This window comes from Drosophila biarmipes, chromosome 4, assembly GCF_025231255.1.
Source record: "Drosophila biarmipes strain raj3 chromosome 4, RU_DBia_V1.1, whole genome shotgun sequence".
Classification (NCBI taxonomy): Eukaryota; Metazoa; Arthropoda; class Insecta; order Diptera; family Drosophilidae; genus Drosophila; species Drosophila biarmipes.
The window spans coordinates 100,851-114,333 of NC_066614.1; the positions used below are offsets into that span (position 1 = coordinate 100,851).

Here is a 13,483-nt window from a genome sequence, read left to right on the forward strand (position 1 = left end):
GTATCTAATAGTCGAAGACTATAGCGTTTTATTACGTTTGTAACTTTTTTGGTAAAAAGAAGGTCTGGGATAGCATTTGAGCCCTGGGACAATATTTTGAAAATACAGTAATTTTTACTGTTTTTTTTATTAGTACTGAAGGTATAATGACTGCAGTCAAAAGTTTGCAACACTTTAAAAGAGTTGTCTGCGACCGCAACAAATATGTGATCAGCATCACTAGACGAGTCAATCTACCCATGTCCAAACTAGTCTCTCTGTTTTGAACCTATCACAACGATATCTACTATTGGGAATTGCATACTTTTTATAATTTAATCGAATTCTTTAGAATTTGTATACCCTTGCAGAGGGTATAATGATTTCTGTCAGACTTTTCCGACCCCATAAAGTTGTCCTTCTGTCTGTTTGTCCGTTTTTACGGAAACTAATCTCTCAGTTTTAAAGCTATCGGGCTAAAACTTTCTTCTTTCTATTGCAAGTAGTTTATAAGTCGGAACCAGCCGGATTGGACAACTATAAGTTTTAGCTTCCATAGGAACTATTCGGAAAAAAAATGAAAAAAAAAGTATATCTTTGGTTTTTAATTTATAACTTCCTACGCTTGGAAATAAAATTTTTTAATTGGTTTTGAATTTCGAATTAAATTTTATCAAAATCGGACTACTATATCATATAGCTGGCATAGGAACGATCGGAAAATTTGTGGAAAAATAATATGAAACGAATTATAGCTTTGAGGATTTTTGACATATTATCTTATAATATTGTGAATATAATTTTTATAATTTTAAGAATTTCGAATTCAATTTAATAAAAATCGGATTACTCTAACATAGAGATGTCAAAACAAATGAAAAAAAGACTAAAATCATTTTTTTTTTAATATCATTTAAGTCAGCAACAATCCTTGAAAATTTTATATGGTGAGTTGATTATTTCTTATAACTGGAGGGGCATACAAACTTCGGCTTGCCAAAGCTAACTTCCTTTCTTGTTTATTTTTTAATTTGGCGATTTTATTAGATAGCTGCCATAGAAATAAACAATAAATAAATTAAACTGCATAATAGGACTGTTATAATTCGTTTTCCGCAAACATACACAGTAGTGAATTGAAATGGGACGTTTTCGTAGAAACATGGATGTGGCTAGATCGTCTCGTCGAGTGATGCTTTTGAAATGTGATGCGAATTTCTGAGCCTTGCATTTCTTTCCGATTCTTAGAAAAGAAAAACACTTATTACATACATATTATTATAGTTCTTCATTTTATGTACTACCGTATATGTTAGCCGAAAACAAATACTACGGTCTTCGTGCTAGTTACCTCTCTGCGAGCGAAAAATCGCTCCAAGTACAACAACATATCAGATATATGTGGATTATTACACGAATGCAAATAAAAAATAAGAAACGATGGTATTTAGAACTACATACACATTGTTTCTAAGTTACTTTCTAATTGTTCTTGTATTAAGCCATCACCTAGAATTTTCTTACGCATCAAAAAGTTTTGGGACAAACTGACAAAAAGTTAATCCTCCAAAATCTTGGTTTGCGTTTTAAAAAGAATGCTTTGAATTTTTATCGTATCTTAGCAAATGAGGTTTCATTCGACGCGTAATTTTAGTTAAAATTTAACTAGAGAGACTTGTACATTTGTCCCTAACGGAATAAATTTGTATACATATATTCAGAACGTAGCAATTCAGTTTGCTTTCGTTTAGCTGTATGATTTCGATAAAACGTGCCGAATAAGAAAAATATAGAAAGAAAACTTATTATTATATCGTAGAAGATATTTTGGTCGCAAAAGTTAATACCAGGATTTTTCTTTGGTGAAAGTGCGATTGTCACGTTTTCACATTGCGAAAGTGTTTTTGTTTGATATATGTGTTATTCTATGTGAAACGTATCATGTTTTATTTTGGATTTTGTCGCAATACTAATATTTTTATTAATAAAAAATAAAGTTTAAAAAAAATGGCGGTTTGTGGGCGTTAGGGTGGGCGTAACAACGTTTTTTGGTCAACAAATAGGTGTTAATAGGTCATTACATTTCAATTAAGTCTTTTTTTCTATCCTAAAAATTGTAGGTTTTTCGCGGATTGAGGGCGTTTAAGTCGGCGTGGCACCCTAGTAAAAGAAACTAGCGCTGCACAAAAAGACCAGAATTACTTAGGAACCAATCGTCTGAATTTAAACACGAAATAAAGTAAATAAATGCATTTAATTTTAAATCTCTAAAAACACAGAGTTTTGCATGGTTTTTAGCGTAAGTGTGGGCATTGCAGCCTGTTGAAATACACTTGCGCTGAAAAAAAATATCTAAAATGTAAATGGTTATTTTACATTTTAGCGTTCAACAGTAAGGCTGATCACGCAAATTCGACTCGGCTCAAGAATATATATTCATAGTTAATAGGTTCGGAAACGCTTTTTTCCAACTCTTACTTACATTCGATGAATACTCTACGTTTACTCTACGAGTAAGGAGAGAAGTTGGTGCCCAAATATTTAAAAAACTAGTTTTTCGATTTATTTTACTCTTCTTCTTAACAAACAATATGTGAAATATAATTTCATATGTATATAACCGCTAACCGAAAATATTTCATGGGACTACGTTAATAAAATAATTTAAAAAAAATAAAGTGAATTAGTGCGTATCCCTCTAGTCGAAATCTTATTCCATGGAGTATGACCGAAGATTTTAAAGTTCATCCGTAATGCTGGTAGCATTGTCCTACTTGTCAGTAGCAACATCAAACAAATCGATTTGAGCAATATAAGAAATACGGGTCTACTGGTATGTAAAAAAAATGTAAACAAGAAAGAAAGTGAACTTCTGCAAGCCGAAATTTTATACCCCTTGCACCATGTGTATACCAACACCATGTGAAATTTTTAAGGATTGTTGCTGACTTCAGTGATATTAAAAAAAATGATTTCATTTTTTTTTCAGACCATTTTTTTGACATCAAAGTCTCCTTCACTGCATTGCACACTTCTGATTAAAATCATAATACCCTCCGAAAGGGTATAAAAATGTAAATAAATAAGATGTTTAAGGGATGTCGATAGTTAAAACGGTTTCCTTTGGTTTGTGACATTTCCCATGCTATTCAGCGTATTCGAGCTATTCTAATATGCTTCGAGAGAGTGGGAGTCGAATTGGGAAATGGGTTACTCTGCTGGTGTTGTACGAAGTAGTCCAACATTGTTTTTCATTCGCGGTATAAAATCAGAGATAACATTATATTTATATAAACATTTAACAACAATAAGTTGCTCAAGTAAAAATACATTACCTGTGATGGATAACGATCCTTTAGACGCTTTTTATTTACGGAACTGGAGGTAAGCAAAAGTTGAGGCATTAAAGACTTTTCGGAGTTGCTTGTCGTGAAGGAATGGAATGACAGAATTATGAAATTTATATCTTATTTAAAATTCTATTATGATTTATTATAATGAAAGCATTTTAAAGGCAGCAATTTCTGTCGCAACATATGCTTTACATATGTGTAGTTTAATATTTTTCTAATTTCTTTGCAGGTTCCTCAAAAAATTATCAAAAAACAAGGACGAAGAAAAATAATAGTTTGTACAATTCGCGATTGGTTTTTAAATAATGTTAACCCACTTAGCAAACTTAGCAAGCAAATTAATGCATATACACAATACCTATACCAGTGATTTTTATATTAAAACTATTGGTCAGGGTTATACCATAAATGGTCTACAAATTGCAGTCACACCAATTAATATATACTAATAATAATATACAAGAATTCGTTTGGGAGAAAAAGCTGTCAAAATGTAATAATGAAAATTAAGAAAATGTATGCTGCTTGAGTCGATGGGGATAAATTCCGCTGTTTTTAACATAGTTTTATTCTTACTGAGAATACGCGTCGAATGCCACCTTATTCCAAAAAAACGATTTTGGAGACTTCCCAAAATGAAAATGTTTGTCCCTTTGTTTGGGGTATTGTATGATTGCCTTTTTGATTTAGGGTCTTGGGGACTTTATGGTGCATAAAATAGATTGAAAAATAAAAATTTTGTTCGTTAAAAAAACCCGCAAGTTTAGCCTAATGCTAATTGTCTTAATACATATAATAGATTTAAAGTTCTAGTTGGTTAATGTTGTTATTTGGCATCTTTTTGCCTATTATCTTAAAATTTGTTCTAATGGGTTTTTTTCAAATTTTAAGTTTTAAATACAAATTTTGGTTTGGAGGACTTTGTGCAATAATAATCATTGCCTAGTGGTCTAAACAAGTATACCTTTACATTCTTCTCAGTTGACATGTTGAAATAAAATATACCTTCGGTGGGAGAAGCTAAAGCGCGCAAAATGTAAACATTTTAGAAAGTGGATTTATTTGGTCGAATGTACACGCGTTATTCGCCATAAAAGTACCGTCTTAAGAAGTGTTTTTTGTTGACTATACACATTATACATACATATACATTAAACATATATTGATCATATATTCATTCGAAGCCTCTAATGAATGAGCCGAAAAATGTCGTGGAATAACACCATGACTTATATATTCCAAAAGGGTAACTACTTGTACTTGTACTTGATTTCTTCTCTATCAAACTGAATATGTTTAAGAAAAATTTAGTTTTACTCAGATAAAACGAGAGCGAAAAGAATACATGCTTGTAGAAAATTGTCCACTAAAACACCTGGTGGCGTATTCTTCAATTTTGTGACGAAATAATATTATACAACCTACTAAATAAATAAACTTTAAAATTTTTCTCAATCGGGACGCTTCGTCTAAATCGTACAGCGAAACACAGTCATATTATATTGCAACTTCCCGCTTATACCATTGCAAAGGGTATAATGATTTTAGTCAGAAGTTTGCAACGCAGTGAAGGAGACGTTTCCGAACCCATAAAGTATATATATTCTTGATCAGCGTCACAAGACGAGTCGATCTAGCCATGTCCGTCTGTTCGTACGTCTGTCCGTCCGTTTCTACAAAAACAAGTCTCTCGGTTTTAAAGTTATCGGACTGAAACTTTGATGAAATTCTTTCTTTAGCAGGTAGTATATAAGCTTGAACCAGCCGGATCGGAAAAAATATTAAAAAATGATATTGTTTTTAATGATTGTTTTTTAACACATAAACACCTACGCTTGGAAATAACATTTTTTAGTTATTTCTGAATTCCGGATTAATCAGACGAATATATCATACAGCTTCCATACGAACAATCTGAAAATTTTTGGGAAAATAATATGAAACAAGGAAGAACGCTATAGTCGAGTGCCTCGACTATCAGGTACCCGTTACCCAGCTTAAGGCGGCAAAAGGTGATGAAGATATAAGCAGAAAAGCTATATTTTAGGGCGCCACCTACCGGCTAGTTCAGTAGATGTTATGCGGGCGGCAGACAGGTTTAAGCTTTTAAGCCGGTTGTGGGCGTTAGAGTGGGCGTGGCACATTTTTATAAGTAGCAAAGCTATATTTTAGGGCGCCACTTAGATGTTATATGGGCGGCAGACAGATTTAAGCGTTTTAGCCATTTGTAGGTGTTAGAGTTGGCGTGGCACCTTTTTTTTAGTGAGTCGATAGGTATTGATGAGACAAATACATTTTAGTTAAAATTTTGTTTCTATCATAAAAACTGTAGGCGCTACAGATTTTCGCGGATTGTGGGCGTTTGAGTGGGCGTGGCACCCCGCTGAAACAAGCTTGCGCTGCGCAGGAACCCCAAGAATCATGCCAAGTCCTACGGCTTTTATAGTTTCTGAGATCTCAGCGTTCATACGGACAGAAGGACATGGCTAGATCGACTCGGTTAGTGATCCTGATCAAGAATATATATACTTAAGGGCTCGGAAACGCTTCCTTCTACCTGTTACATACATACTTTCTGACGAATCTATTATACCCTTTTACTCTACGAGTAACGGTATCTTTGGTGTTTTTTATATTATCTTATATATTTGGAATATCATATATATATTTTTAAGATTTAGGAATTCAATTTTAATAAAAATCGGACGACTCTAACAAATAGCTGCCAAAGGAAGCTAGCTTTTTGTCACTGAAGATAGTGTTACTAACTTTGATTATTTCTTATAACTGCAAGGGTTTACAAACTACCTTACCTTCCTTTCTTGTTTTGAGTTTAAATTTTGAGCGAAGCATCAGGCTTTAACAAATGAGATGTCATTCGACGAATAGTAAGTAAGAATACAACCAGACTAATGCGTTTGTGTATTCATCTACAAATGCCCAACAGATCACATTTTCTAAATTTTTCAGATTTGCATTTTACATTCACCACTCTTTTCCCCAAAATAATTGATTTGATCTTTTAATTTTGCAATACCGTTTGATTTAGGTATCCCTCGTAACGATATCACAAAATATTTGCATTTTTTCGTGAATATATCGTAGCTGCCTTCGCACACTCTACTGGTGCGCTTCATCACTACGTGAACTGCCTTTCACATATTAAATGAGACTAAAATAAGGTAAATATAAACGATTAAACATTTGACAAGAAATTATGTGTATGATGTGGTATAAAAATTGAAACGAAAATGTAACGGAACCGATATAACGTAAATAGATTGGTGAAATTAAGTTAATTCTTGACTTTAAACCGATAAGTTAGTACTTACATTAAGTCATGTAGTACATTAAGTCAATTACATGTACATACATATGTATGGACATTAAATAGTAATCAGACTGTTCTGATAAAAATTTCTAAATATCTACAAAATTGTAAATTTTAACAACAAATTAAAAACGTTAATGAAAATAAAGGTAACATAAAAGAGCTTTAACCAATATAAAAGTTTATTTATTCCTACGTATGTATTTATGAATGTATGTATGTACATAAAGGTTCATTTTATTTTTCCTTCCACCTCCAGCTTTCCCATCACAGCTCTTTAGCGCTGCGGAGCCCAATGACTTTATTTTCTTCTCCTTTTCTTGGCCCAGTACAAATTTTAAAGGCTTAATTAGTCAGCGGATCGAAACCCAAAAGGGAAAAAATGTTCGTCTTTAGCGGCGTTCACTCATACATGTATACATACATAAATGAATGTACAACCCGATCGTGTCTACATACATATATTCGTATTTCATACTGGTACACGAATACATACCTACTTTTTAAATCCAGTTTCTTTCTCCATTAAGCGACAAAGCAGGCACAGATTGAAGCATCATCATTATGAAGAAATTGAGCCAAGTTGGCATTTAAAATTATGTTGTCAATCGAAACAGAAAAAAGGGGAAACTGCTGAAATAACAAAATTAAGTGAAATGTTTTAAGCCTACTTACAAATATACATACATATGTCTATTTGCCTTACAAATTGTGTGTACATCTATGTATACACAGTGTATACAAAAAACATGCAATTATAGACAATTATTTATATATATATTACACTTTATAATTTAAATAATTGGACAACCACTTTAATGGTTTGTTTCTATCTACATTCGCAAATTATGACATTGTTTTCCCCTCAATTAGAATGAAACCTTTAATGCTTTTAAAGTTGGTGTTGCATACATACTTGTACATATGTATTTATTAACATAATCAGAATGACTTCACACAAATGTATATATGTACATACATTCACATATTTATGTATTCTTTAATAGTATTTCCAAGCAAGACGAACATATTCTCCTGTATGCATACATACATACATATGTACATACGTACATATATGTTCGCATTAGGGCGGACCTCAGTTTTATTTAATAGCCTAATTTTATTATAATGCACAATGTACAATATCAAAACAGTAATTCTGCAGTTTAAAGCAAGGAAGAGCTCTATAGTCGAGTGTCTAGACTATTAGATACCTGTTACTCAGCCTTTAGCTGAGCGGAGCAAAAGAGAAATAGAGCAGCAAAGCTATATTTTACGGCGCGACCTACCAGCTATGTACATATTTCAGTAGATGTTTTATGGGCGACAGAAAGATATAAGCGTTTAATCCGTTTGTGGGCGTCGATAGATTTTGATGAGACAAACACATTCCAGTTAAAATTTTGTTGCTATCATAAAAACTGTAGGCGATACAGATTTTCGCGGATTGTGGGCGTGACACCCCACTGAAACAAACTTGGGCTGCGCAGGAAGCCCAGGAATCATGCATGGCTGTTCTAGCCTTTAAAGTTTCCAAGATCTCAGCGTTCATTCGAAAAGACGGATTTTGATAGATCGACTCGGCTAGTGATCCAGATCAAGAATATATATACTTTATGGGGGCGGAAACGCTTCCTTCTGCCTGTTACATACTTTCCGACAAATCTAGTATACCCTTTAACTCTACGAATAACAGGTATAATTAAAGTGATGGTTGGATGTTCTCTTAATTACTGACTAGTTAAAAGGTAACAAAAAATTTCTGCAATTGAGGAATGGTGATATTTGGATGGTTTTCAGGTTTTTAACAAGTTTTGAAATTGTTAAAATTTTGGGCAATATTTTGTATCGAGGCACCTTATGATAGTGCCTGTGACAATAATGATTCATGGTACAACTATACAAGGTGGTCTCATGGCTGCATCCCTTTCATTTGCAAGTATTGCTAACGGACTGCATTTTTATGACGTGACTGCCTTGTGTAGTTGTACCATGCTATGACGATGCTTCATGCATTGTGGGTGAACTTTGAGAACTTTGGTCACACCACAAAGAATACGATTTTCGTCAAGTGAAAAGACGAATGTGCTAGTGCACGAAGACTTTAAATAAACGGAATCTTTAGAGGATGTTTTTATTTATGTTAGTTAGTATCTTACGTCCTGCTTCTAGTGTCGCGGATGCTTCCACATCTTCTCCTGGCCATTCAACTCCGATTCCCAATATGCCAACGGTGTTGTCATGGCTGTTGCGTGGAAAGTTACCAAGCATCCTGAAACGGTTACTGGCTCCTCCAGCTGCCACTTTTTTGTTTCTTCATATGAAAGATAACTCTTACTCTCCAGTGGTTCCCCAATGGAGAATGGAGGGCGGCTTCTTGGCCGATGGCATATGTGGAGTCCAGTCCCACTGATTGGTTTATCTTCAGGACGTTTGGTATAGTCCTACAAGAATGGGCAACAGCTTGAATTAAGCATTTAAGCATACTAGAAAAAGGTTTTGGGCTTATAAACATACGTGCAAAGTCACCTTTCACGATCTGATAAACTACTTTTGGAGCACCACTATTAAACTTTTATTTAACTTATTTCTTGAATCCACAAGTTTTTTCTTGAGCGAATGGCAAATTGTTTGGGGTCCAACGAGAACAATATTTATTAAGATTCAGGTCCTTAAGGAAAATCAAATATCCAAGGATGCCTTTACTACGGTATGTAACATAGCGATCTTGCATTATAAGTTCACGCACGGCATTAATGTTCTCTGTAACAATGACTTTTTTTAAGCGAACTTCGGCTACAATTGAATTTAAGCAGTCACAGTGCTTTATCGCCATTCAAAAATTAATCTTAATCGATGCGCTCTTATCTATGAAATTTATTTGTCTCATCAATACCTATCGACTGACCTGTAGTGGCCGCAGTTTTCATGCTAGTAAATATTTTTATACCCGTTACTCGTAGAGTAAAGGGTATACTAAATTCGTCAGAAAGTATGTAACAGGTAAAAGCGTTTCCGACCCCATAAAGTATATATTTTCTTGATCAGGATCACTAGCCGAGTCGATCTAGCCATGTCTGTCTGTCCGTCCGTCCGTATGAACGCTGAGATCTCGGAAACTATAAGAGCTAGAATATTCTTACTTGGCATGCAGATTCCTGGACTTTCTACGACTCGCAAGTTTGTTTCAGCGGGGTGCCACGCGCACAATCCGAGAAAATCTGAAGCGCCTACAGTTTTTATAACACAATTTTAACTAAAACTCATCGATACCTATCGACTCACCAAAAAAAAAAAAGGTGACACGACTACTCTAACGCAGGCCAATTTTTTTTTTTACTATAACGTTTACTAATTTCAATAAAGTGTAGTTTGACGTTACATTTGGAGTTTTTGGATTATTCTTTTATTTTTAGGTTCATACTGTTTCTACAATATTTCTCTACGCAAGAATGCTATAGTTAATAGTATATAGTTAATTATCAAATAAGCACCTTGAGGTGTTTTGACAAATCTTTAAAACTTGCTCGGTACAAAAACATAGGAAAATAAGTACGTAATTTTTTAAAGAAATCGTTTATTCTCTTAAGCTGTTTATTTTAACTAACGTAATGTAACAAACTAAGCACTATGTAGATTTCAAGGGACGTTGTTAGTTGTGGGCGCTGCATTAACGAGACGGTGGGCCAAAGAGGTGTTCCAGGGGCTGAACACAATTCGTGCCATAACATAACCAGCATAATACAGTAGCAGACAGCAATACAGTGGCTTCTAATTTAGTTTGGGTATATTCAAAATTCAAATTCTTGAATTTTCCGCATAGAATATTTGGGTTACTATCTATACTGTAAAGTACCTGTAAAGAAAAAAAATATAGCATAGGTTAAACACATAAAATCAATAATGGCAAGATATCAGTAAACATTTTTATCAGTACTTGGGAAGTCATCAAATAATGGCAGAGACGAAAAATAACATATCATCATATTTTAACTTAGCAAAAATAAAATATGCAACTTTTGTTTAAGCGCAATATGTGCAATAAATGAAAACGTTTCTAAATAACAATTATAAAAAATATTTACTAATTGTTATTTTAAAACTAAATGCCACATTGTTCGAAGAAAACTATATATAAGTTTCATATCGCATATTTTATGATCGCGAAGCAGGATACATTTTTTTATTTTGCATACCCGTTTTTCGTAAATTGTTTCTTCGATTTAATCATGCGTCTCTTGCGAAAATCCTGGACATAATAAACAAATAAATAAAAATATTAAAAATTGAATTTTTTACATACCTCGCATACCAGATCAGAAACTGTGGACAGCAATATACCTAAAATATATAACTTTCCCAAATCCCACAAATTAACACAAAGCCCCCTCTACATAGTTTATGCAATTAGTAGAATAATGTATTTCATCTTCGAATGCAAATACATTAAAAAATATGCATTTTATTCACTTTAGACAGCTTCCTGCACTGGGGGCTCATAACCCTCGGGGCGGTCAACTACGGCTCCTTCGGTGGAAACGACGGCATCGACAGATTTGCCGCCACCATCACCATGCAACTCCAAGAGCTTTGAGACATCGAAACGCGGCTTCTTCAATACCTTGACTTTACGAATGTAAACATCATGTAATGGATAGATACGCTGGCAGCTTTTTTCAATATCTTTTGCAATGGAATCCAATGCCAGTTTGTTAACAAGCTGCTTCAAATCAGCACCACTAACTTCGTTAGTAATAATGTCAGTCATGCGAGCGCGAATCTTGCGGACCTGCGACTGTTGAGCATAGCATGTTTTGCGCTGAGACTGCTGATCCTTGGCAGTAAATCCAATGCAAAACACTCGCAGAAGGTAACCATCGACAGTCTTGGCTTCAACAATCGCTTCAATAAGAGTTTGCCACTTTTTAACCATTGACCTAAGCAGAAGTTTAAATTTTAGTAAGCAGAAGTATTACGTTTTGCAGAAATACATACATAATGAACACAATTCTGCTCAAATAACATTCACTTACCTGTACTTGTCTGTAGTTAGATCCATGCCATGGAAGTTGCAAAGCACGTTTCGGTCTTGAACGTCTTCGGCAATAAGACGGAACTTGCGGAATGAGCGCTCCGGATCTATATCCTTTTGCAAATCTGCCAGAGACACTTCAAAAACGCGACCCTTTAGATAGTCCGACGCTATTCTTTGGCCCTGGGTGCGGTTCACAAGCGTTTTACCGATTTGACGGGTTTGGAACATATTCGGGGCTTTCACATCGTACCAATCCTTGCGTGAAAAGGGGTCCACTACCTTCTTTTTACCACCCTTCTTGCCACCCTTGGAAAGACCTTTATTTTTGCCGACTGCCATCTTCAATGAATAAACCGGAAAAGGTCGAGTCACGTTGACTGTAGATGTCAAAAGAAGGAAGTAAGTGTTGGAAAAAGTGAGACAGTGTCATTTCATGACTTACTATTAAAATATTTACAAATTATACCTTGTATCCGCTGCTACAGTGAAATAATTGCGTACACATGCGCAAAGTTGACTCAAAACATTCTTTATACCATCTGCACATGACTATTCGGGAGGTGGATACGGTTTTTTCTCAAAAAATACGTTTTTCCAATCACTGTATCTGTTTTTTTCTGGACCTGCCAGCAGCCTGCCAAGTTTAGTGTAATTCATTAACATATGGTATGAATATATTTTTACTTTAGATTGCAAATTACAAAGAGACAGAACAGCTGTTGCAAACGCATTTGCCAATAGCTATCAAAAAATTCTGAAAAATATCAAAAAGTACTCAGAACTTACATCGATAAAAAGCGCGAGCTTACTATAGGAGTGAGCGAGAGGCAAATACGCTGCTAAAGCTTTTCGTAGGCTCTGTTTTTACCAAGGTACCCATTTGAGCTATGGAAATACTAAAAAAAATACTACATATTGGGAAAGAAACTTCGATGAGCGCCGTTTTTGGGCCGCGGCTCCCAATGAATTAGAAATTTGATCTGCAGAATAATGATCGTGCTGTTGATAATCCATTAAGAAGGATCCGGGCGTGTCCACGCAAAAAATTTTAAATTCTAGGTCACGTTGTAATTATGGAGGGATCTTTTTAGCAAAACCACCAGGAATACGATCTTCGACGAGTTTTCTATTGGGGAGCCATCGGACTCCACCACAACAGCTAATGCGAAGCTGAGAACGAGCCGGCACGAGGACGCCGACAGCGACAGCAAGATGACCCTTCACTAGCCACTGCCAGGATGCTGGTCGCTTACATCCACCATCTACCATCCTTGACCGGTTGATCAATACGGTTTTGCCGTTCCGATTATTTCACACTTCGTTCCCCAACCAAATTTGACTTTAATGCGATAGTTATAGGTTCTTCCCACAGAGATCCTTTACCAACTACCATAAAATTTGGTTAGACTAGCTAGATCAGCTGGTGGTACTGATGAAGGTGCTATGTGGGAATCGAAGTTTTTTGGTAGGGTGACCAACATTTTCAAAGTTTACCCGCAAAGCAGGTACGTAGGACTAAGTCTGTTTAATTTGTTAAAAAGGTCAATTAAAAAATTAGGTCAATTTAAAAAAGCAATATCTGCTGGCGCACAAATAAAAGAAGATAAATGAAGTGTTCAAAAGATGACTTTATTTATGTTAATTAGTACTTTAAGGCTTCCTTTTCGTGTAGCGGGTACCTCTCCGCGCCATCTCTCGAATTGGAAGCGGAGCTGTCACCCACAAAAAAAACCTGGAATGGTGGGCGGCTTTTTTTTCCTGCAAGACTTATAATTTTCTGTGGAT

The 13,483-nt window shown here is 35.0% G+C and overlaps 1 protein-coding gene across 1 annotated transcript; it reads right to left on the reverse strand.

Annotated features, from left to right (window-relative positions):
* Window positions 1-11,058: 11,058 nt before the first annotated feature.
* Window positions 11,059-12,074, reverse strand: LOC108024916 (40S ribosomal protein S3a). Its single transcript, XM_017095115.3, has 2 exons — window positions 11,697-12,074; window positions 11,059-11,600 (listed from the first exon to the last, which is right to left on the reverse strand). Exons 1-2 carry the CDS (start codon window positions 12,035-12,037, stop codon window positions 11,135-11,137), a joined length of 807 nt encoding a protein of 268 aa, XP_016950604.1. The 5' UTR covers window positions 12,038-12,074; the 3' UTR covers window positions 11,059-11,134.
* Between the last annotated feature and the right edge of the window lie 1,409 nt (window positions 12,075-13,483).